The sequence below is a fragment of the Haliotis rubra genome, unplaced genomic scaffold (assembly GCF_003918875.1).
Source record: "Haliotis rubra isolate DU_JTF1 unplaced genomic scaffold, ASM391887v1 Scf132, whole genome shotgun sequence".
In the NCBI taxonomy this organism is placed as follows: domain Eukaryota; kingdom Metazoa; phylum Mollusca; class Gastropoda; order Lepetellida; family Haliotidae; genus Haliotis; species Haliotis rubra.
Window position 1 is genome coordinate 1,415,222 of NW_025765248.1, and position 26,819 is coordinate 1,442,040.

At 41.6% G+C, this 26,819-nt stretch overlaps 1 protein-coding gene across 2 annotated transcripts in view; it reads left to right on the forward strand.

The window, feature by feature from the left end:
- The window catches only part of LOC124267560 (protein mono-ADP-ribosyltransferase PARP14-like), a 75,393-nt gene that overhangs the window by 24,445 nt on the left and 24,129 nt on the right, over positions 1-26,819 (forward strand). For both annotated transcript variants that reach the window (XM_046702506.1, XM_046702507.1), the window contains exons 9-15: positions 1,174-1,225; positions 2,296-2,360; positions 3,304-3,537; positions 6,620-6,838; positions 15,548-15,782; positions 17,771-17,836; positions 18,704-18,877. In XM_046702506.1, the coding sequence (XP_046558462.1) occupies positions 1,174-1,225; positions 2,296-2,360; positions 3,304-3,537; positions 6,620-6,838; positions 15,548-15,782; positions 17,771-17,836; positions 18,704-18,877 (1,045 nt within the window). The remainder of the gene's footprint in view (positions 1-1,173; positions 1,226-2,295; positions 2,361-3,303; positions 3,538-6,619; positions 6,839-15,547; positions 15,783-17,770; positions 17,837-18,703; positions 18,878-26,819) is intronic.

Here is a 26,819-nt window from a genome sequence, read left to right on the forward strand (position 1 = left end):
GAATCAAACCAGGTAGGAAACACAAACTGGATAGCTTTGATAAGGGTGTCATACGCCGTGCAGTTTATAAACTGTATGGGCGCAAAATCCCACCGACGTGTGCTAAAATACAAGATGAGATCAAAGATACAATAAAAGTCTCGAAAACAACACTTATTGTAGCTGTGGTAGAAATGGGGTTCAGGTACACCAAAAGGGGAGATGACAGAGCTGTGTTTAGAGAAAAGTACTCAATCCTGTCCAACAACAGCCCCTGTCCATCTCAAGAACTATGGTCACAGATCATTCAGCTATGCTGCTCCTTCACAGTGGAACAGTCTTCCCATAACCATCAAAACAGCAACCTCCCTTGACTCATTCAAATCTTCATTGAAGACCCATCTATTCAGGAAATATTACGAGTGACCTGTACAATTGCTGCAGTTTTTAGCTGTACACATGGGGCGCCATGAGCATACTCTAGTGTGTGGATATGGCACCATACAAATGGACATCATTATCATTAATTGTCATGTATAGACTCAATTATTTACAGTCCGCCACCATAAGTGGAATATTGCTGAGTGTAGCGTTAAACAACCAACCAACCAAATCATGCCCAGTGTCCTTATGTTGGGCCAGTTCTGACACAGGTTATCCATAATGAACGTCTACCCTAGAAACTATTGCATCTGTGCTGGAACCAGAGACATTGGAAGAGGGCGGTATTCAGCAATGAATGTAGAGTGTGAACATGATGTAGCGATGAACTTAGACTAAGGCTTAGTCTGAATATATATAATTTTGATAGTAACAAACAAGCCCATTTATATTGAAAAGGAGCCCTAGGGAGACCAGAGATTCAGAGCCTGAGGAAATCTAGACTTGCTTTATTTAGGGCTTTAGCACTGCAGAGAGGGCTTGGCAGTAGGGAAATTAATGTGGTTCAGGGACTGTGAGACAGACTACGATGAACTGCATGAAGTATTTTAATACATGTTTGTGAATCCTGAATTAGCTGAAAGGATGTGATGTACATGTCATTTTTTTCAGCACAGAATACTTGGAACTGTTTTCCCCCTAAATGCTGAATCCCCTAGGAGGGGGTGTACACTGTACTCAAGGAAATATTTTTTTAATATGTTTACTGCTGGAATTAACTCTCATGTCAAATAACATTTTGTTTGATTACAGGTATTTGAGGATGTTGACAAGCAAATCAAGTCATCAAATGCGGCACAACCTGGTATGGATTATGGATAATTTCTTGTTTCTTGGAGGGAAGATAACTTGTTTGGGTCTGAAGTCTGCCTGTAAATTCTTAGCATGTATTTCCACCAGTTTTAGGTTCCAGTCTGTTGCCCATTTTCCAAATAGGTCTAGATGTTGCAGCTGATGCCTTGCATGAAACTGAATGAGCAGTACGATTTTATAGTTTTGGCAGTATTCAGTGTTTCCGTTTACTGTATTTTACTTGTAAAAACGTCAAAGGACCGGTATATTTATGGCAAACAAGTCCTGGGGACCGGCAATAAATTCACCTTGGTAAATTATTTCCTCCAAATAGGCAATGAAAATTACCAGCAACTGTTAAGATTTAAGGAAACTGCCTAGTAAATTTCATCGGTGTCATGTTTGATTGTAATTTAATACATTTATTCTTATTATAAAATGAAACACAAACACACACATAGTCATGCTTGTAGCTTTATTAAAATGGAAAAGAAAATTGACCGGTTAAATTAATAAGGGACTGGTTTATTCGAGGCTTACCAGTCACATGGACTGGTCAATTTGAGGATCACCGGAAACACTGGTATTCCAGCAATATCATGGAAGAGTCACAAGAACTTGATTTACCCAAATGAAGTCTTTGCGTAATGAGTTAACACTGTAACCGCTGGCCTACCTAACTACCCCTGTGACACTGAGACTCCATGTGATTTGGGAACTTTTCAGTCATATGCATGTACATGAAAAACACATGAGTTGACAGAGAAATTTTCAGTCAATGAAAATATATTTTGAATACCTTATCCTTACTTTTATGTTTCAAGGCCATGTTAACTGTCCTTATCCTATATCGCAAGAATAATGTTTCATTTTTTTAAAAAGGTTAAGCAGACTAGGGTATCAAAATGAACCCCCAAAACTATTTTCTCCTGCATCTCTCTGACATTTGGTTATTAGTCATTAAAATATATATATATATAACATTTAATTTGTAGTCATGTATGGATGCTCCTAAGAATAGTTGTTTTCCTGACTAACAGTGTCACAAGTGTATTTTCATGAAGAGTTGTGTATTTTTTTCAGGAAGATCATCAAACCAGTCTGGACGTGTACCTACGATATGTGTGGCAGAAATTGCTCTACAGAAGGTCAGAATTAAATCCAAACCTTAATTCAAAATGGTTAAAATGAACTATTTGAGTACTTTATTAGTAACAGAAGAAATAAGGATTAAGAAAACATATTTTTGTTTTTGTTTAATGCCATACTCAACAGATTGATAGTGGTCTGTAAGTAACTGAGACATGAATCCAGGGCCTCTGTTTACAATGACATACCATGAACCAAGTCACCGAGCCTGACCACCCAATCCACTTGGATACTTCTCATAAACAAGTAGCTGCATGTAGACCTGTTTTCAGCCTTCTGTTTTTCTGAATCAGATACCTTTAAATTTAAGCAATGAAAACATCACTATGCACCACTATCACAGGCTTGGTTGGTATTTGACTGCTTCTGCTACTTCCTTTTGATCTTATCAACAAGGGGCGGTGGGGTAGTCTAGTGGTTAAAGCGTTGGCTCGTCACGCCGAAGACCCGGGTTCGAATCCCCACATGGGTACAATGAGTGATGCCGATTTCTGGTGTTCCCCGTCGTGATATTGCTGCAATATTGCTAAAAGCGGCATAAAACCAAACTCAGTCAGTCAGTCAGTCTTATCAACAATAACAAAAAATCTTATCTACTCTCCCCAATTTCCCCGTGCCACGGGACTTTTTCAAAGAAAACCTCGGTTTTGATCCTTCACATAGTTAACAGAAAAAATGGTTCATGAATAATAATTATGATATATAATGAAAAGGACCCCAGAGACTTTCTTCATTTTCTGAAACTGTGGAAATCTAGACTTGCTACATATTCTAGACTTGCATGGGCTTATATGGACATATGTGTTTCAGGGTTTGTAGGAGAGATTAGGCCAGGCTCACAGCTTTCTAATCCCCAAAATATCATCAAGCTTGATGAGAATATGTCTTGTGTTTTTGCAATTTTCTAGTTTCATATACTAAAAAATTGCAAATATGTTTCAGGTGGACATCATCGTTAATACTTCCAACAGGAATCTGAATCTCAAGCATGGAGCTGTATCTAAGTCACTTGTTCAATATGGAGGTGATTCAATTCAGAGGGATTGTGATGCATATATTTTAAGAAAGACGCTACTTTTGGTTGGAGAGGTTGCTGTTACAAAAGGAGGGAATCTTCCCTGCAATAGAATCTACCACTGTAGTTTGCCAACTTGTACACCATATGGGAAAACACTTGTAAGTATGACCATATTGGGATCATATATGAATCAGATGTACACAGTTCTGCTCTTTGCTGTCATGTCAGAATTCTTTAATATGCATTGAGGCAAAATTTACATTTACATCATATAAGGTTTGAGGAATGGCATTCCATGTAATAGAAATGAAAGTCCCTGAAGGATTTTAAAGATGTTGCAAATGTCATTTCGTTTTATCGCAGACATAAGGTTGGTTGACTGGTTGGTTAGTTGTTTAACGCCACACTCAGCAATATTCCAGCTATATGGCAACAGTTTGTAAATAAACAATTCTGGACCAGACAATCCAGTGATCAATAGCATGAACATCAATCTACGAACTTGGGATACAATGACATGTGTCAACCAAGTCAGCGAACCTGACCACCCGACCACCCGATGCCGTTGTCTTATGACAAGCATGAGTTACTGAAGATCAATTCTAACCCGGATCTTCACGGGTCCCAGACATAAGGGATCAGTGACAGATTTACCAAACATTCAAGCTACTTGGGAACATGATGTTTATTGTACCGTTTGGCTTCTGTGTGCATGTGCATTACGTGATGAGAAATTTTATTGGGATCAGTGTACGAAATAGCCACTTGCACGCTAGCCCGTGGCTAGTAAAAATCCAGTTGGGCCAGTAAATCTCCACAGTCACTGGCCCAACTGGCTAGTGAATTTTCATGGGGTCATTTTTTAAATATGTCACTCTATCTGACTTGTTAAGTTATAATACACTTTTAAATCATGCAAAATTATGGCCTGATAGATGATGGTATTTTAACTTTTTGTTATCTTTTGCTTAATTTCTACATTCAAATTTCGGGCTAGTGAATTATTTTGTGGTCTAGTAACTTTCAGGCGTAGCTAGACCCCCTTGCTGGCAAAATTTGGAAACTATTTCGTACACTGATTGGGATCATATTTTATGTTCGGACCCAATACCAGGGCATTATAAATGTACTCTTCAATGCTAGCTACATCCAAATCATACAAGTACCCATATCATTTTCAAAAGTATACATACTTAATAAACTTTGCATAGAAATGAACCACTGAATCAAAAATATGATTATATATATATATTCCCATGAATTAATAGTCCGGGAAACTGAAAAAAGCATGTGAAATATGAACATGTATGTGAACCAAATTGTTCTCATAAATCAGCATTGCTGTAAAAGGTACTGTGCAGACTATTAGACAACAAATATACTGAGTCAAAAAAGAAACTTCACAAAATGTAATTTGAAAAATAATGAATAATTTTTCTCTGATGATACATCTATGTATCCGAAATGGGATCCCTATCTTTCGACTCCAGAAAAACGTTAGCAAAACCCACTCAAACCCATCCATTCCTCGTGCAAATGACGTAAGTGCCAAATCAGGTTTTGCGCATGCAGTCGATCACGTGATCTTCGCATCAAAGTTTTCTTCATATGCACATGTTTGCATTGGCCTCAAGAATTGAAAAAACACTTTTAAACCACATTTCTAACGGTACTTGAAATGCCACGATTGTCAAATGTGCAACGTGAACGTGCTGTTGGCATGTTGCAAGCAGGAAGATCAGTTATTGACGTCGCAAGAGCAATGGGATGCAGCCGTCATACTGAGTATGACTTGTGAGGTTGTCTACAACAAACTGGCACCACTTCTGATCGCCCAAGGTCGTGTCGTCCACGTGTGATGTCACGAGCAGAAGACCGTCAAATCGTCCTACGTCACCTACGTGACAGATTTCTGCCGGCTACACGAACCAGGGCTGAGATGTTTAGAGGTCAACTGTTGCGGGCTGCCAATCTCCATTCTCGACATCCATATCGTGGGCCAATATTGACGCCGTTTCATCAACGTCAACGTCTGCTGTGGGCCCAACGTCACCTCCGATGGACCCAGAGAGAGTGGAATCGAGTCGTCTTTAGCGATGAATCCAGGTTTACCCTCAGATTCGCGGACGGCAGGCATAGAGTCTGGAGACGACGTCGTGAACGGTATACGGTTGTGTACAGGAAGTCGACAGATTCGGGGGCGGAAGTTGCATGGTGTGGGGTGCTTTCTGTGGGAACAACCGTTCCGACTTCTGGTCATCCGTGGAAACCTCACAGCTGCTGCTTACCGCGACCAGGTGCTCACCCTGAACTCGTTCCTTTCATGGCGTCTCATGGCCCAGGTCTACAGTTCCAGCATGATAATGCTCGGCCGCATACCGCGATGTTGACACGAAATTTCCTTCAAAACGCTGGAATCAACGTCATGGACTGGCCATCGAGGTCCCCTGACCTTAATCCAATAGAGCACGTTTGGGATGCACTTGGGAGAAGGCTTCGTGGTCTTAGGAACCAACCTCAGAATTTGCAGGAACTTGGCGCTGCCTTGCAAGAGCAATGGCGCAGAATCCCAAACCACGTGTTCACAAGCATCAGGCAGTCGATGAGGAGACAGTGTTTGGCAGTGGTGAATGCGCGGGGTGGCCATACACGATATTGAACTGAGAAATTTCGCATTTTTATTCTTGTGACTTGACATTCTGTATACCCATGTTTTGGAACGGGGTGTAGCCTAATGGAACTGATTATGGCACTGTCAGTGTATCGAGTACATCACACAGATCTCAACAATAAAACATTAACAATTTAACCATCTTACCATCTCTTGTTCTTTTATAGTGCCCTGAAGAAAGAATGTGAAGTTTCTTTTTTGACTCATACATTCAACTCTCAACATCTCTGCGCCTATGATCCATAGATATTAGATATTAGTCAAACAACTTTAGTTTCATGATGCATGTAGGTACTCTCCTCTAAATGTTTTGATAAGGTAACCTGATATTGGACCATGGTCCAAAGGCATGTGAAAAGTCACACTCAGCAGTGATGGTGGGTTACAACATGAAGGTTAAAGGTAGATATGTCAGACGGATTACTAGTATGTCTTTCAGTTAATGGATATAAGTTATGACAAAGTCTTTACTACTGAAGTATTAAGCAATAGTCTTCGTGTGTCTTGATTTAGTTCTTTAGGAGCTCAGTTAATGACTTGTGTCGTTTTCTTTGGTCTTATCATTCCAGATGAAGGACATGATTGGGAAGATGTTAGAATCTGCAGATAAATACAAAAACACCAGCATAGCATTCCCTGCCTTAGGCACTGGCAATCTTGGCTACCCAAGGGAAGAAGTTGCAAAGATCATGTTCAGTGCTGTTGCTGACTTTTGGAAGAAGAATCCCAAAACAAGACTACAGGATGTTCGTTTTGTCCTCTACAAAGGTGATGAAAAAACTATCAAGGTGAGCTCTTTGAAGGCATTATCAAAAATATATTGAAGCCAATCCTAATGAATATATAGGTCAACAATAATAACTTTATCTTATCATATTTTGTTCAGAATCTTAGGTTCAAAATTTACATAGCAGAAATTTGTTAGTCATAGCCTAAACAGATTCCAGTTGAAATAGCAATGAAAATTACAAGAGTATAGAACGCAAAACCAGTGTTAGTGAAAAGGGTAGGCATGTCCTGCTTCTCCGGTAGTATCCATCACTCAAAGTTTAGCGTTTTCACAGATAAGGCCAGACCAATTATATTTCTTGTTTTAAGGATCTGCCGGTCGTATCTTTATAAGATTAAGAAAAAAAAGAAAAAATAATTTTCCCCGCTCAAAAAATATAATCCTAATGTTTTTATTGCCAAAAATGTACACTTACAAGAAAAATTTGTTTAGATTTTTTTTGACCAATATACACTTCACAAATTGCCAAAAGTAACATACTTTTAGTATTTAGAAGGAATATTACCTTGATTGGTGATTTTTTTAAATATTTGTTTTCCCTCCTGCCTTTAGGTTTTCTGAAGACAAAAATCCGTAAAAACAAGAAATAAAATTGGTCAGGCCTAATGTTTTAATATAAATACAGACAGGAACATTTGTGGCTTTTTAACATTTTAGACATTTGACTATGTATCCTGCTGAGCAGTATTGTGGATGCGTAATATTTTTCTTGTACATTTCTGTGCTACGGAAGCTCTGAAGGGACCTGATGAAATAAAATTTATCGTCAGGGCACAAGTTAGTATGTTGAGTGCACAGGTTAATATACTGAGCACACGAGTTAGTAAAATTATGGCGTAAACATTCCCTCTGGATTATGGTTGCCTTAATTCTGTGGTTTCCACAGACACATACAGAAAATGAAATGAAAATTTTAACCTTAAGTCATAGCTAGCCCTAGTGGTATGCCTTCCTCCTAACCGATAAAGTTACCTCCCCTTGACATGACGTCACACCATTGTTGTCTGAAAACCTCACGATTTTTCTGTATTGTCATACAGGGCACACATACAAGATTTGAAGTGAAAATTCTTCTATCTACAAGTCTCCAACACTGATCCATATCATCTGTAGGTTTAGTGGTGTCGACATTTGGTCCTTGGACAATCGTATTTGCTATAAATAATTGTCTATTTTGTTAGATTTTTTTCCCGCCCTTTTTCCCTTAGCATTTTTATTCAGCTATGGCGAAAAGTAAATGTGTTCAATGTAAAAAATTATGTCCGATCTAGACCCTCACTCTCTTTGTTTAGCGTGTGTTACGGGGACCCCCTGCACCCTTGTAGATCGTTGTTTGTTACGCGTCCGACTTGTCAGAAATTCAGTGGCTTAACATGGACGCAGCTAGGCCTCAGCCTGAGAAACGTTCTCCTTGTTCTGAGGCTAGTAAGTCAAAGAATTCTACCCCTGGTGCTCCCTCTTCTCAGAGATCGGAGTCTAAATCGAAGTCGAGGTCTAGATCAAAATCAGAATCTCATTTGGATATTACTGCTATTGCCGATTCGTTTTCCTCATTTAAAAAACGGAGCTGAAATCCTCAGTAAACCAGACTATGAAGGAGATGGAATTTAGGAATGAGGCAAAAATCAACTCTCTACAGAGAATTTATCAAGAGAGTACTGATCATGGCAATATTTCCATGAATAATACTGACTGTTTGACGAGGGCAATGACCGGTTCATCTGTCAGTACCGTGAAGGCTTTAGGTGCTTTACCTGGGAAAGCCGGTTTCCACATACTGTCCCAACCGGAGAGCCATTCCCCACAAGGGGAGAAGCCTAGGGCTTCACTTGATGCAGACGGGTTCAACTGAGTTGATCCCAGGCAGGCTTTGTTCACTGATCGGGCAACACAAGCCATGCCTATTGTCTCCGGGAGCAAGCCTCCTAGTCACACAAAGCCTGCCACCTTGTCCCACACGGGGAATTGGCTTCAGCCGGTTAGCGGGACTGATCACATGCCCTTGGGCTTCATCTCCCAGCCTACTGCTGGACAGCAAGCCACGACTTCCACGGGAGGTAACGGCAATGAGATTTCTTTGTCTGCCAGTCACGTGCCTAGCGGTACAGCCATGGGCCCCACGGACTATATTGATACTGACAGGCCGCCAATTTTACCCCTGGTACCGGATTTATCTGACTCAGAGAGTACTTCAGTTAATCCGGTTTCCCAGCCGGACTTTATAATGAAGGAAGATTTACTCACTGTTCAGCCTGTGGATGCTTCGTCTGAGGATTTTACCCCGGGTTGGTCAATCAGGCAGAAAGTAGAACTGATTCATGGCTTATATCCAAGCACGGTCCCGCCACAATTGGATGAACCAGAACAGGAATCACCAGTTGAACTAGGAACTTCGGGCTGCGTGCCTCAACAAAGGATTTCCAGATTATCTCTTCCTCATACATCGGCCTTGAAATCTTCGTTGGATTCTTACAACACTAACCTGGCCAAGGAGTCCTCACTCAATGCCATCCCTAGGGTGTCTCAGAAATCCGTTTATGCCATCCATTATAGACTAATTCAGGCTAATGCGCCACAGGTGAATACAGACTTTGCTCGGATCCAGGATTTTAAGGCTAAGGACTCTTCCTTTAACTGTCTGCCACATATGGATACAGACTTTGCTCGGCTCCAGGATTTTAAGGCTAAGGACGCTTCCTTTAACTGTCTGCCACAGATGGATACAGACTTTGCTCGGATCCAGGATTTTAAGGCTAAGGACTCTTCCTTTAACTGTCTGCCACATATGGATACAGACTTTGCTCAGCTCCAGGATTTTAAGGCTAAGGACGCTTCCTTTAACTGTCTGCCACAGATGGATACAGACTTTGCTCGGCTCCAGGATTTAAGGCTAAAGACGCTTCCTTTAACTGTCCTTTAAGGATCTCAAGGCAGATGTCGCTGCCCGTACATCCATAGACATTTATTCTTACACAAATTGGTTTGCGGCAGGAGTACGAGCCTTGCTGCCGCCACTATTCCAGGATTATGAGGGCATTAAAAAGGACACATTAGTATCTATGTCAGCAGAGGAGGTGGCTATGGCACATTCCTTTTTGGATGTAGTTTATCAATCAGTGGTGTATGCTACACATAACCAACTCTGTACACTGGGAAGACTGACGGCTATGGAGAGAGGATATAGATTGAATTCTATCAGAAGCCTACCGGAGTCGGCTAAGGATTTACTCTTCCAACTGCCCCTGGATTCGGAGTCCTTGTTCAATGGACAATGTAGCCAAGCTATACAGGCTAAGGATGCAGTTACATCTCAGTACTTGAATCAGAGACTAGCTTTGGCCTTACTTTCCCAGAACAGGAGCAGACCACAGTCTAGAATTAGGAGAGATTCATCTGCTAATACTACCCAGTCATCTACCTACAGCCATCAGGAGTTGCTTCAACGTTCTGCTTTTGAGAGAGCTGTTGATGCTAAGCCGTTCCCTCCGTTCAAGTTAATTCCGGAAGTACTAACCAAGATTGCACAACACAAATGTGTAGTTTATCTGGTAGCACCAGCATGGCCAACCAGGGCGTGGTTCACGGGTCTTCTGCATCTATTGACAGACAAGCCTCTTTGACTTCCACTTTGGGAAAATCTTTTCAGTCAGCCCAAGTCGAACACATTCCATGAGAATGTAAGTCTCCTATCGCTTCACGTATGGAGGCTAACTGTAGTTCCCTCAAGGAACAGGGATTTAATGAACAAACTACTGTGGCTATCTCCGAATCTATTAGACCCTCAACAGTAGCCCTTTATGACGCCAAGTGGAATGTCTTCATCCAGTGGAGAAGAGAGCAAAAACTCCTCAGTTCTCCAGTCACCACTCCGATTATAGCGGACTTTCTCCTCTATCTAAGGACGGTTAAGAAATTAAACCATAACACTATTGAAGGCTACAGGTCAACGATTGCTTCGGTTTTGGATTTACAAGGTTCATCAGTGGGAGCAAATCGTTCCTTGCACAAGCTTATTAGATCGTTTCAGATCAAGGACATTTCTTCTCCAACAGTGTTTCCCAAGTGGGAACTGTGCTTAGTTTTACAAGCTCTGCAGAGATATCCTTTGGAACCTATGCAAGATACCTCTCTGAAATATTTGAGTTTCAAAACAGCTGTCCTCTTTGCCTTCGCCACGGCCTCAAGAGTATCGGAGTTACATGCAATTGACGTTAAATCTATTGCCTTTGCTTAGGGATATAAATCGATGTCTTGTAGGACAGTACCAGAGTTTGCAGCCAAGATTCAGTGAGCCACTGCAGGTCCTTTGGGACACAGATCTTATGAAATACCAGCCCTTCCTGCCACTGCTTCAATGTTGGATAGATCAAGGTTACTATGTGTAGGATAAAAGACGACTCCGAAGTTTTGGTTGAGAATGTAAAACCTCAGGGGAGTCGTCTTTTATCAAACTTATAAACCGTCTAAAACAACAAAAATTACTCAAACAAGCTCGGAAAATTAAACACATACAGTCTGAAACGATTACACCGCGGTAAAATGAAGAGCATAAGGATCACTTGAATCTGCCATGTCATGCTCAACATCCGGGTACCTCGACCGCATGGTCTCATCAGTTGACTGAAAGATACGGTAGCGAACATGTCTGACAACGAACTGTTTCAGACACAATGATGATGAAGAGGACTAAATACAAAAACGACTGGGCGTTGTCTGTGTTCAGTCACTGGCAGAAGGAGCGCTGTCGACGGCCCATGAAGGATAATATTGCCCTCTCATGTGGATGTCTGAAAACTAACTTGTGGATATGATGCCAGAAGTTAACACGGCAATGAAATACTTCATTTTCGAAACCAGAAATGTGGACGGTACTCCTTACCCATCAAGTACTCTGTATGGTTTGTTTGCGGCTTTGTCCTCTGTAATGAAAATGACTGGATCAAGAAAAAGTTTGTTCGAACATGATGAGTTTGCCGAATGTAGAAAAGCTCTCGATGCCGCAATGAGGGAAAAGTCTGCTGCTGGGTTCGGGACGTTTGTATGTAAACACACGGAGATAATATTGGAGGAGGAAGAGGAACGCCTTTGGGAGAAAGGGATTCTAGGAGAAGAAAATCCCCAACAGCTCCTTGATACTGTTCTTTATTGACAGGTGAGTAACAATCTCTATAACTATACGTGTATATCAATATTGAATACAAGCACGGAACCGAGGGGAGGGGGTATTTCAGGGGGGCACACTAAATTCAAAAACAATCCTGTATCCTATTTATCTCAAAAGAAATTCAAATCTGCTTAGCTTTAATTTTCATTCTGTTTAGTTTGTAATCAAACAGTTACTTTTTACAGGACTGCATTTTGCGTTACGCGGAGGTAAAGAACGCCAAAGCCCCCGGTTGCATAGCAACCCTCAGATCACTGGCCCACATCAGGACACAGGCGGCCAACCTTATCTGTGTTACACGGAAGATGTGTCTAAAATTAACTAGCGAGGAATAACCCAGAGGAAACTTAAACCTAAAGTAGTTCGAGCCTACGAAAATGAAGATTCAACGAGATGTTACGTCCGACTTTACCAAAAGTACAAGTCGCTGTGGTAAGTATAAATAATAATAATAATAATAATAATAATAACGAATAAATAAATGAATACAAAAATAAGTGTAAATATAAATACATGAATATATGATACATTTAGAAATACAATTAATGTATATTTCTGTAAAATGTTACAGTCTCCCTTCCAAAAAGGATGCGTTCTATTTCACGGCGGTGAAGAGGCCGAAGGATGACACAGTGTGGTACCTGGATGTTCCGGTGGGACATAATACTTTGCAGAACACTGTGAAAAGAATATGCAGTCAGGGAGGCACAGCAGGTCGTAAGACGAACCATTCTCTTAGAGCAATTGCAGCTTAATTTAGGTTGTTTCAGGCAACTGTTGAGGAACAACTTATTTGTGAACACACTTGTAAAGTTTAATGAATTTTTAATTTAGAATTTTTGCAAATACCATTAAAGTTCTGTTTACAGTAAGTAGTACGTACGATGTGTTTTGCAGGAATAAATCGTCAGTTTTGTATTACTTTACACAGATGGCAAATATCTTTTCTTCAGGTCATAGGAGCAATGCTGTGCGAACCTACAAAAGAAGCAATGACGCCCAGAAGGCCCTTGTGTCTGACATAGTTGCAAATAATCACCACCACCACCACCACCACAAAAACTGAGAAGTTGACTGCATCAGAATCTGCTACCAAACCCACTGCAGAGAGTACAACAGGGTTGGATGCTCATCTCGAGCGTGGAAACATTTCCATTACCTTCAATTTTCACTAAATTACGTATTCAGAAATAAAGTGGCAAAGTTTGTTGGGTGTTTTATTTCCATTGGTATGTCTGCATAGACATGCACAGCAAAATGTTTCATTTAGTCGTGTCTGTAACATGAAAAACTTAATCACTCTCCTGTCACAGATTTATTTAAAGACAGTTTTGACACAACCAAAACAAACATTTCGCTGTGTGAAAAATTCTCAGGGTATGAGGTTTTACAACGACCATTGTAAAACTTCGTACCTCGTATGAGGTTTTACAATGATCATTGTAAAACCTCCTGCAATCGTAAAACCTGTACCGAGGTTATTCCATAATGCGAAGCAACTGCAAGAACAATAGACGACATTGGCCATAGGTTTATAAGCCTGATCCGAGCCCTTAGATGGTACCTACAATGCACATCTACCTTTCGACGTAACCGTCGCCATCTCTTTCTCTCATGCAAGAAAAATGTAGATACAGAGATTTCTAAGAACATTATTGCTTCATGGCTCAGGAAGACTATTGCCTTCGCTTATCGAGGGTTAGACCAGGAATCAGTTACCAATAGATTTTCCCTTCATGAGATGAAGGCCTCCCTGGGTCCTTTAGAAATGGCACAGCACCTCTTCTCTGCCTAGTGCTTTTTTTTTGGGGGGAGAGGAGATAAAGATAGAGAGATTTATTACTAACCGAGCACTGAGGTGAGGTTCAGTATTCTAGGGAGTAGAATTTCTGTCGTACCATCCTTTTAGGTTTGGGGGTTAATCAACCAGAAGTGACGTCATTTAACCAGAAGTGACGTCATTAACCGGAAGTGACATCATAGGCCGGAAGTGAACTTGGAGAATAGACCGGAAGTGACGTCAGAGAACCGGAAATGACGTAAGAATATCGGAAATGACGTCAGAAGGATGGATATTGGAAATACTTGTTTTAGAGGTATAGATAATAATACATATTATCTTGTCAGGGAGAAAGACTCTACTCACCTAGCAGTTTAGTAGTTATCTTCCTTCACATTATTAACACATTCCTATGATTTTATCAGGGTTTTATACATTACTAAGTCATAGTTATCTTAAGAGGTCATGGATGTTTTGAGGAATATTAACTAGAGGTATGTTAGAGGATTATTCTACTAGGGATAGCCCTCCTTCCGTATGTGGGATTCAGGCTAACCATAATCCAGAGGGAATGTTTACGCCATAATTAGGAACAATTACATGTATTGTTAGTAATTGTTAGTAAACTTACCTCTGGATTATGGGGTAAATGTCCCGCCCAACCTTCCCCGCCTTATCCTCTAGAAGACAGTTTTTATTTGGAAAAATTGTGAGGTTTTTCAAACAACAATGGTGTGACATCATGTCAAGGGGAGGTAACTCTATCGGTTAGGAGGAAGGCATACCACTAGGGATAGCTATGACTTCATTTTCTGCATGTGTCTGTGGAAAGTATCGTTAGTATGCCACTTGAAGCATATGGTGAGGTGCATGTCCCTCTTTGGCACCAGATACCATAGCTGACAACTTCGATGGTCTGGACAAAGACATGGTTATCTTTGGATGCATAAAAAATGTATCCAATATGGTTTAATCGTGTGTGTTGGACCCGAATGGTGTTGAATTTCGCTCAAGACACCATCTTCATCAATGTGTCTATTCTTCAAAGGGACCTAACTTCCTCTGTTGTTAAAACATGTTAAGTAAACGTTATGTGTTCAAAGAAATAGCATTGTTCTTGGACGTTTGATAAAATATATGCAAAGAAAACAACAACTTTCAGCGCTCCAAAACTCAAAATATTGATTAGCATGCTTTATACAGCTGTACGGGCCTGGGCCTGCTTTATGTAATAAAGCAAAAAGTGGTAAAATCAGTTACAAAGAATAGTATTGACAAGCATTAAGATGAGAACGTTTACATTTGCATTCTTGTACATAGTCTCATCATAAGTGCCTAGTTAACTCTGACTTTGCATCGTTTGAAATCTTCCAAAAAGGATATAAATTTGTACATTTGAGCCAGCAGCCAACCAAATGTGCGTTCCAGTAATGCCATTAGATGCTAAACACGAAGTTGAACATTCAGCATACTAACTCGTGCGCTCAAGATAAATTTTATTTCATCAGGTCCCTTCAGCGTTTCCGTACTATGCACATACCTCTAGTTTGGAAAAATATTCAGGAATTCAAACATCATGTAAGAGACATCATATTAAAACTGCATGAAGTTGTATAGGTCTTCAATGGCTAAGATGGCTCCTGATAGTTTGGGATGGAGACAAAATTAATAAATCATAACGTGTCTGTAACAAGTTTTGAGGATTGAGGAAGTGTCTAAATGTATTGAAATTCTTATGAATAATTAAGTCAGTATTTTCCCAGGCATTTCAAGATGAAGAAAAATTGAGGGGATCACCAGACCCACCTTTAGTACCACCCCGGTCCAGTAAACCAGCCCATTTGACCAACAACAGTGGTGGTAAAAGTGCCCCAACTCCACCGCCAGCGGTGTTTCATATGGTTCCCGTCAAAGTTGTTGTCAAACAGGGCAACATTGCTGAGGAAAAAGCACATGTAATCATCAACCCAATCAACACAGATATGAACCTGAATAATGGTAAATTTGGTGCAGTGAAATCCACCATGCTTTATCTGATTTTAGCTCATTGACAGTAAGGTGAACAGATATATGGTCTGTTTGTTTTTCATTAGTTGTGTGTCTAAACACCTCACCAGAAACCAATGGACCTTTTCAAAAGGAAATCTTAAGTTTTATTCTTTGACATTGAACCATTGAGGAACCCTGATCATGTAAGTTGTTATTTCTCACCTTAAGTTATGGTAGCTTTCACATATTCATCATCAGCTGCCTGAACAAGATCCATCTGACAATTTTATCTTCTGCATTTTACATTTGAAAAAGGAAAGAGATTAATGTTGAGGCTTTGATTGGATAATATCTGATTCTGCATTTACCTTAAAATCTCAAAATTTGATGCCTGAGCATTTACTCAGATGAATGATATCCTCTGTTATTTATGCATACCATCTAAACACTTTTATTTCCCTGGCATATAATGCGGGTGGATATTAGTCAGTGCCTCATCTGTCTGTCCGTCCATCCATCCGTCCGTCCGTCCGTCAGTAATCATTTTGTCTCCAGAGCATGTCTCAAAAACTTAACATTTTTCAACAAAAATTGGTAGATATATCAAACAGAACCTTAAGTGGTGCCTTTTGCTATTTGAGGATTTGGGGTATTTTTATTTCTTTTACGATTTCTACTGAGACTAAGTTGGACTTTAAGTAACTGTCAGATGAATTGTTTTTTCAATTTTGGGGGAGCTGGGCCAAGGGAATTTGTCATTTTCTGATGACTTTTGTTTACACTTAAATTATCCCATGTGGGTAAATAGCCATCAGTAAACAATATTGACAGAAGCACATAATGTTCACTGCATGCATCATTAAATATGTTCACATGAGACAATGTCTTCCTCAGCTGATGAACAAATACTACTATGTAGGAAAACATCTCATTCACCAAGGCTATTGTGGAATATATTTCACTGATTACACAGATTAGCATTCCCTGCCTTGATTATTCCCTACTATGAATAATACTAATCATTTTTTAGCATGCTTCGCTAAAAGATCAAAGATGCCAATCGTGCCTTATCAGCGGATAAAGTACACTTTTTTGCATAATGTCACACTGTATTGACATCACCACTCCATTCTCGTCTGATGCATCGTAATGAAACTTACCCTTGGTGACCGACGTCACAATGAATGTCAGTTGTCAGTCGCCTCCTATAGTAAACTACTCCGTAGGACCCCGTTTCATGATTTACTGTTGCTTCACTTGGCTAACATCACAAGTGGAAACATTACGTTTAATTTTTTTTGAAAAATAAATGTCTCAACTCAAATTAAACACAATTAAACATCGACATGGCAATGTTAGCTGACTAAGACTGTGTCCACAGTCCCACGATGCATCTGTGAAATGTCACGCGACTAGTCAACTTGTCTGGATTTACTGTTCTAAACTTTCGTTGGTAATAGAAATGTGACAGTTATATTGCCCCATATGGTTTACGATAATCACAGATGTAATTAAAATTATATAGAGAAGATATTTAACCCAAAAGTAACTGTCTTCAAAATGTTTACCATTTGTTTTCATGGCGATGTGCGCCTTAACGTAGGGATCAGACACGTCACTGGAAGATCCTGTCAGTTAGCCCTGATCAAGGTTTGTTAATTTAGGTCACTGACACTGTCGCTTTTCTGTTTGTTTTCTGCCTGTGAATCAAATTTGGCATCTTAGAAAAGAAAGACAGTTCGCTCTACCCCCATGTATAGTGTAATAAAGTACCCTTTTCCTTGGACTATTATAACATTAAAGCACTTGAACGCAAGTGTCTCCATATTTTAACTAAATTAGTTCAGGAAAACTTTATTATTACTTTATTACAGTATTCATTGGCGTAGAGTGAACTGTATTTCTTAGTTATAGCACTTTAGTCTCCATAGATGGTGTTTCTGGGGTTAATCTGTTGGGTTAGCATAGTTTATAATGTATGTATATTTCATTTCTAGGAAGTGTTTCAAGAGCTCTACGCAAAGTAGGTGGATCAGCATTTGAGGAGAAAACCAAGCATTCATGTAAGAAATGTTGTCCTTTTTATGACAATACTGGGGGATATAGTAATCGGCTTTGTCTGTCCGGGTCCATCTATAATATTTTCTTGTCCAGACCATATCTCTAATAATGTAATAAGAAATCATCCACAAAACTTAAGCACACATTGATCAGGTTGTCCTTTGATATTTAGGGTTTTTTTCGAATTTGTATTTATCCTGTTACTATGGCAACAGGTATGACTCTGACTCTGTTGACAGTGATGTGTTTTCTTAAGGCATGTCTCCCAAACTACCAGCTTTTCTCATATTAACCCTTCCTCAGCTGGTATTTGACAGAAAATAGATTGTATGTTCCATATATATACTTTCAGGAAGTTGGACATATGACTCTTGTAGGACTTGATGATTATCTGTATCAAATTGGGGAGATTGGGGATTTGCCATCTCTTGATGGCTCACATTTTGTGACTATGGAACTTACATATATTTTGTAATTCTTTATGTTTTTAGATTGTCATAAGCACACCATGACATCTTCAGTCACGCTAGTCTGTTGGTGGTGCGGGATTTACGCTTGAGTCCTGTATTTGATGGTCCCCTGGGACTCATACTCTTAATTTTCAGGGTCCTGGACAACAAAATGGGGTCCCAGACACTTAAATATTATTATTAATACTGTTATTGTATTGTGTATCATGATCATCACACTGTTACTGTAATTAAATTGTAAATAATAGCATAACCCAGCTAGTAGCAAACTCAGTGATAACTTATTGGCAGCGTTTAGGAAGGGCTGGTAAGATTTTCAAGTAGCTTTTCCTGTTGTCTAGAGGGACTCTGAGAAATTGGATACCATTTTGATGATCACATTTTTTTTTCCTTTTACAGCAAAATGGTTGCAAGAGAGGAGAGTAGCTGATGTTTTGATGAATAACGGTGTCAGAGTCTGCCATGTGGATCGCCGGTTTGTCAAAGAAAATCAGTTTCAAGCCATTCTCACTTGCCTGAAATATTCAGACAGTTTGTTGGATAAAATAGTCGCTTTCCCCATTCTTCAAACAGGTAGGTATTTTTCGATTAGTGTTCATCTTCATGTTGGTTTGGATTTGGGCTTTGTTTCAAGCTCTATTGACTGTATGTCAAGTAAACATGTCCTTTTACATGTCCAGCAATGTCTGGGTTCATGGACAGTAAACACCTGCTCAGAAATCACTGGACCTGTGAAGATGAACTTCACATACTTGTTCAATGACGACCATAGTTAAAACTTCACATACACCTCACCGCAATCATAGAAACTTCACTTGTTCCCACCAATGACCTAGTGCCTTCAATGAGATGAACTTCACATACTTGTTTCCCACCAATGACGCCATAGTTAAAACTTCACATAATTTAGTTCACCAATGACGCCATTAAAACTTCACATACTTGTTTCCACCAATGACGCCATAGTTAAACTTCACATACTTGACCGCCATCATAGTTAAAACTTCCCACATACTTGTTCCCACCAATGACGCCATAGTTAAAACTTCACATACTTGTTCCCACCAATGACAAACCCTTTCTAATGATTAGGATGTCTTACGCTTCACTTCCTATTTCTTGTCAGATGAGTTTGAATTTTTGTGTTCATTTGTCCCAGCTGCATTTGTGCCTAGCCACAATGGAGTAATAGTCTCTTGGGATTTGTAAATTACCATTCTATCATGTCTTTTTCAACTAACCTAGGATTTCATAGGCATGAGTGCTGAGTCTTGAAGTTTGTATGTATTTTGTCTGCTGTTGCCTCTGTCAGTCTTGAATTGTTAAAGATCTGTCCTGAGTCCACCTGAAGCCTCCTATGTAGCATGCACAAAAATCTGATTTTTCCCTTGTCCATTCTCCCATGGTTCTTTGTTGGTTCTTCTTTCTGCAATTATGGAGGGAAATTATTTCCTTATCTCCTTATTGAAGTCTTCCCTCCACAAAGAATGAGATGAAACGTTCTACTGAGTGATTCCTCCTTGAAATGCTTAGGCAGAAACTGTTCGCCTGCCCACATGCACTGTGTAGGTTTTAGAGAGCATCCCAAAAGTCTCCAGGTTCTGGCATCTGCTGAATTGAATTAGGTTGTTTTCCTCTGGTCTACTTCTAGAGGCCTAGTTATATCCTGGCCTAATGATGGGTTGGAGGATGACTCCAAGGAGCTTGAAGTACCCCCTGTTGCTCCATTGTGGCTGTCCTGAGTTTGTCTGAAGCTGTTTTCATTCATGATGAACTATTTCTTGCTGAGTTGGAAGTTTAGGGTTTCACAACATTCATGATCTCAAATGCCCTGAACAACTGTGTCTAGAATTAGTTGGATCTATTCGCTTCTTGAATTTGAAATTTCAAATGATATAATTTTCTTCTGTACTTGAAGATTTATTTACTTCCATCCGAGGGTGACTCTGCCCAGGTCCTGTCTGAGTCTCACGAGCTTGCCTCCTACCACGGTACTAGACGCTCCTGGCCACTGGTCATGAGCTGCCCTGAGGTAACGTCTCTGAGGAGGCCAAGGGACAAGTCCTGCTCACTTGGAAAGGATGTTGGAGCATCTGATAACTTCTCAATGATGAGGAAGGATGCCATCCTGAGAGAGGTGTGATGGACACGAAGTTCTCCTGATTCCAAAGGAGGGCCTCTGAAGGAGTTGTGTCACCAAGCTGTGATCTCCCAGAGGATGTATTTTGAGTCCCTAGGGCTGGGTCAGATGATGGATCTCCGGATCATATTGCTATCGACCTTAGAGGAATAGGGAGGGTGGCTCAAGGAATTCCATCTGAGATGATGGGAGGATTGTCTCATCCTGAAGTACACAGCACAACTTTGATAGATTACAACTTGCTTGCTTTGAGGACTTGTATGTATCTTCACTGAGATTGTCCCCTGTTCAGGGTGTAGGGTCCCTTCCCAATGATCCAATCCATTGAGTCTTCCCAGAGGCTCATCACAGGTGACTACCTAGTCAGCCATGTGACTGGACTTAGATCCCTCCTCCACTGTACCTTGAGACTCCATGGATGAGTCAACAGAGGATTCTGCCCTGGGCCACGCCACTGGCTTGAGAAAGGCAGCTGCCTGCCTGCCCCAGACCCGGGAACCCAAGCAAGAGACACTGATGCTGATGGCCTGAGTGGGAATGTCTTCAAAAGCCTCAATGGTCAGGAACTCCCAGTCATGCTCACCAAGCCTCGAATGAGGGGTCCTCCATCACCTTATGATTCATGATTCACACCACACAGGCCAACCCTCGCTGCCCACTCCAACCATCCCCTCATGCCCATACCTGGAGACCACTGCACATCCCCCCCATGGGCTTATGGAAATTCTATCCCGACCGGATATTTCTCGCTGGGCGTCTTCGCCATTACGTTATCGCCATCTGATACCATTCCCATTGAAATGCTCGCTGGCGAACAGTTTCCATTCCCGATGGAACCGCCGAAGTGAATTTCATCCCGGTGCTGCGAACGAATCACTTCAGCGCTCCTATAGCAGTCATGTAAGATCGCCCGCAGAAGCGTCGCGGCGGACTTCCAGTTTCGCCGTCATTTCATACGGCAATCAACGTCATAACAGCACAATTCTTCCCACCGATATGAATTTAATTCGCTTCAGCCAAGGCAGCGTTCCGGATCAATAGAATCTTCGCGAACGATTCTGCTGTGTCGCCGTAGTTCCTAGCTTCGGTTGATTACTGCTTCATCCTTCTGATTCTGCTATAGCTTTTCGAATCACGTGGTATCACGCGTGACATTTATGCCCTGTTCTGCTTTAAATTGGTAACGATCGTAAGTACGAGGAGCCCGTCAACCTGCTTTTAAGCATAAAGCGCCTTTATTCCTCCACAAACCGCCTTCCATCAGATTGTGCTAACAGGTAGTAAAGCGAAATTCCGTACGTAACACCATATCATCATGGGTGACGAACGATCCTCCACCGGGAACCACTTCGATATCAGTAAGACATACGCTTTCGCGTGTAATCCTGACTTTATGTGCGATTGATTATCTGCTACGCGCTGCATATCGCCGCCAGCGTCCATTCCAACAGATCACTACTTTTGACACCGTCGAAAGCGTATTATTCAACGGTATGTTCACTGGCGAAGCGTCATCCCGTATGGAAGTGAAAGATCTTGCCGCGATATGCTGACTTGATATAGTCCCGTCGCATATGCTGATATACTTGAGCCGGTAATCACTGTCCGGTCCGACGAATCCAGCGACCGTATCCGGTTATGATTGATATGTTGTGGTTTCATTGTTCTTGAGAATCAAATTTGATGGATCGGTATGGTTATTTGGTTTTGAGTCGAAGAAAGTGAATTTTCCCGTTGCGCTTAGAAATGCATGAATGTCAACCCATTCCTGGTACTGGCGTTCTATTATTCTGCGAATTGAATCATCATTGATGGCGGTTCTTGACGAATGAAAGTTTCATCGATTTATACGGCGATACGCATTGACTTCGTTCCAGTATGAGTCTACGCAATGAAATGTAAAATAGTCTACTCCAGCATCATACGATATGTATATAATATTTCTACGCCAATATCTCGCGCACCATTTTAATCACACGGTGAGTCGAAACGATGTGATGCAAGATCCCAAGTGATTGATTCGTGATATCGCCCATCGCACCAGATCTTTCGCGCCATGGTCCGCAGTATTTATCCCATGTATGCTTCATATTTCGGACGGATTCGAGGGTTGACCGCCTGCTGATAGTGCTCCGGACGTTGAATGATCCCACAAATGGTTCATATGATACCAACACGCGTCATGAAATTGCGCATAACGCTTCCTTCCAATATCCACAGCCGACGGACCTTGATCGGACGTTCCTATGAGGGTTGCCAGAACATTTGCCAAAGACCGGTGCTGCGTTTGTAGTGCTGGCGAATGGTTGAAGATCGCGTCCTGCAGCGCGATTCGCCATCTTCATTCCGTCGTTTCTGTCGAATGGGTGTTCGCGAGATGGATAGATACGTCTTGTCCGGCACGTTCCTCCCGTTCCGTTTTATCTGGTTTCGCCAGTACGATGGCTTATTTTGAGAAATAATTTCGGCAATCATCATCACTATTCGCTGAACGAGTTCATGGAATATCCCGATGTTGTCCGCTGCCCATATGGCGAACCCCAGCGAGAAGTTTGCCGGATTGTCTGCCTTTTTGCCGGGCCCAACGCATGGCGATTTTATTCCGGTAATGATCCCCGACAACCACCCAATGTCGCAGGCCGGATCAATCGTAGCATTGATTCTGGCGTTTTACAACGCCATGGAAAACACGGCGTCCTGCGATCCACCTGACCAGTGAAACGCGATCTGAATGGCGGCGGGCCACGCAGCTCAATTCCATGAGACGGTTCACATCCTCCATAACGGTTGATTCGGCCGTGCCGGCGAACCTCTGCATCCCGCCATGATCAGCATGGCCGGTCAACCCTCGGATCGTCCTACAAACAGTGATGCCACATCTGAAGAAACTAAAGAAATTGATGAAGACGCATCACCCGTCCAACGCTGTTTGCCCCGGTTCGCGAGCGCCATATCCAGATCTCCGCCATATCTGCGATGGGTGAGATTGCCGGAACTTCGGCAGATCCTTCCGTCGCCCAGCCGACACGATTCCATCCGCCCGTACCGTGATCCACGGACAGGGGCAACGGACATGGGCATCTCCTGCCTAGGACTAAACACTTTACGGTTTCTCCACCAGCTCTAATACCTAGGGTATTGCAGAAATCAGTCAGGCGAGAGACCCACAACTATTTGGGGCACTCCTTGACCAGCGTGAGAATATGAATTCCTATTCTCATACAAGACCTAGGACTGCTTCTACTGCAACTACCAGAGTGTGCGATCTGCTAGTACATCCTCACACAAAGCGAAGCGACGGCAACCCGGAGGTGTTCCCGCTGCTACATGTGTGGACTGTATCAGGCATGCTTGAACAAAGAGGATATTACCGCCAGAGCAGCCAAAACGGGTCACACTAGCTTTACACAAGTTCACGCCAACTTGTCTGATGACAAGTAGTGGCGCTTCAAACAATAGGTATCGCTTTGCTGGATCGGCTTCACAGCCATGAAAGTGACACATCCTCAGTGGTGGACTACCTTTGTCACCTAGACAAAGGAAGTGGTTAAAGGGTCAACACTCTCAACATACCTAGCGGCATTGAGAGCAGTTATCGTCATGAGGGACGAGTGCAACTAATAAAAGTACTAGAGTTACTGGTCGTATTTTCATGCCCTTTTAATTGGAGGACCAACAACAGAGATTTAAAGCTCTGCATGGGACCTCAGCGTTGTTCTACGACATCTCACTAGTGACAGCTACAGTAACCATTACAGAGAACATCTTAGAATTCCTTGACGCAGAAGGCGCTTGTTCCTGATAACCTTAGTAACAGCAGCAAGGATGTCGGAAATACATGCTCTTGATGGGAGAGAACACGATTTGATACAAATCAAATATCGCGGCATATGGGACTGAGATGGGACTTCATAGCAAGAATCTACTGCCAGGTCATCCAGACAGACAGTTCCACGTCCCAACACTATCATCAGCCCTTGGACCACGGGATGCGCAGGTCTTATCCTTGTGCCCAGAACGAGCATGGAAAGTTTACCTACAACGCTCCAGGTACATGAGATGGAAATTCAAGTGTCTTTCGTCTTGATATCAACGGCTGCAGGCGACGGGTCTTCCGCACTAAGGTATCAAGCTGGATCAAAACTGTCATCCTAAAAGTACCTACAAAAGCAGCAGGACTGGATCCTCCAAGAGCCTCCAACTTACACATGCAGTGAGAGCTCTGGCGTGAACGCTTCTCTATACTTGGGAATCGCTCTATCAGGGCCGATAATGAAGGGCTGCTTCTGGAAATGGGACATTGTGGTTGCCAACCATCACTTGAAGAACATCGCCACTGAGGACAGCTTTTACATTCACCATTTCGGCCCACTTATTGTAACACAACAATTGACAGTCCCACTAAGGCGCTAAGACGGAGTCTCGCCCTTTTTATCGCATAACTTACTAAGCTTACACTCAGCGGAGTTCTGCTTAAGTCACAATGCACGTCTAACAACTTGCATAAGTAATATGACCCGTTACTTGTAAGGATACTGGTACATGTACAGGAATGGGTCGCTTCTACCCACTTGGTGCTTGCATCAAAGAGTTACAGTCGCGAAAATCCAATACAATGTTAACAGATGAAAGGACCAAAAGTTAACTTTTGTGGTCAACCCCCCATTTTAAGGCAGCTGGAAGGTTAGAATTCGCCCAACAGCAGCAGAGTTTACTAGTAAATACAGTGCCATTCACTGAAGTTCCCATAGGGGTATATAATGACGTAAAATTCACTAAAGAAATCCTAAAGTGCTTTTCCCACCACCTTTCCGGCCGGGTTTCTACAAGCAAAAGAGCATGAGTCAGGATAAGGAAAAATATGTAATTTTCTGAATAAAATTGATATTTTATACTTATCCTGACTCATGAGGTAAAGCCAACCCATCCTCCCATCTAGACACTTTGGATTTCCTGCAAATTCAAGTGTCGGGCTCATAATCAGGAGAGTGAGGCATGTGGGCACGGTGAAGCGCTTACAGTTTCCCTTCTAAACGGCTGGAGAGATAACTCTTGGTAGGAGTGATTTTCGTCTATTCTTTATTGAAGGGAGCTTCAATAGGAGATACAAGTGTTCCACTATGTTCAAGTAAGAAGAAGAAGACAAGCAAAAGAGCATGAGTCAGGATAAGTATAAAATATCAATTTTATTCAGAAAATTACATTTTACAGACATTTATTCATGGTTCAAATGTATAACAGGTAAAGGGTATAGAGTTATCAAGAACATACTCTTGTGCATTCTCCTCCCACAGAGGTTACTCCTGTCATATCTTCCTACGTAACCTCTGTTCTAATACGGCCCTTTCATGGTGTGAGCGTTCAAGACTCCTGATTGGAAGCAATCAGATTTAGTTGTGCAATCAGCTTAATGCTTGTTTCAAAAAGTGATCATTCGCAGGAGGCCTCGGTAATTTCCGGTGATGCTTCGAGAAATGTAAACTTCTTCCCCTGCTTGGCGATGCGCAAACGCTTTTCTTCTAGACAGAACTCAGTCATGTTAAGGCGGATGGGGTCTCCATCGCCCCTCGCTGACAACGGACAAGCTAGCCATTAAACGCCTTTGTGTGTAACATCAACACAAGTCCCCGGCAGATGGGGGATATTTGTGGCCCCACATTTGCTTGTGTTAGTCAAGTTGAATCTAAGTCGATGTAACACGTGTTCTGATTGGTTAGAAAGAAGGGAGATAATTCGTGTTGCGATCTTTTGCCGCTAGGGGATTTTACGAGAACCGGGAAATATGGCTCTATTGGAACAGAGGTTCGTAGGAAGATATGACAGAGAATGACTCTTGTGACATCAAACATTTCTAATTCCACTTTAATCTGACAGCAGCCATAGTTCAGACTACTATTTGTTTAATTGTCATGTGACGTCATTGGTACCAGAGGCGGTGTGGTATCCTAGTGGTTAAAGGGTTTGCTCGTCACACTGAAAACCTGGGTTCAATTCCCCACATGGGTACAATGTGTTGAGCCCATTTCTGGTGTCCCTCACTGTGATATTGCTGGAATATTGCTATAAGTGGCGTAAAACCAAACCTGACTCACTCACTCATTGGTGGCATGTTTCCTGCTTGTGACATCATCCAATATGTTGTTCTGTGATGTTACTGTTTTCATATCAGTGGCCTCTATCATGAAGTTCTTAATACAGACAGAAACTTATAGTGTTGTTTGTTGTTTTATTGGTAGGATTAGCTATCAAGTGTATCTATTTTAGCTATCAAAATGTTAATGTTATTTCGGATGCGGAGCTCCTCAATCTGTTCAACCTGCCCCAATTGTTGAGCCAGACGTCTGGCTTCCACATATGATAATGCCCTGAAAAATA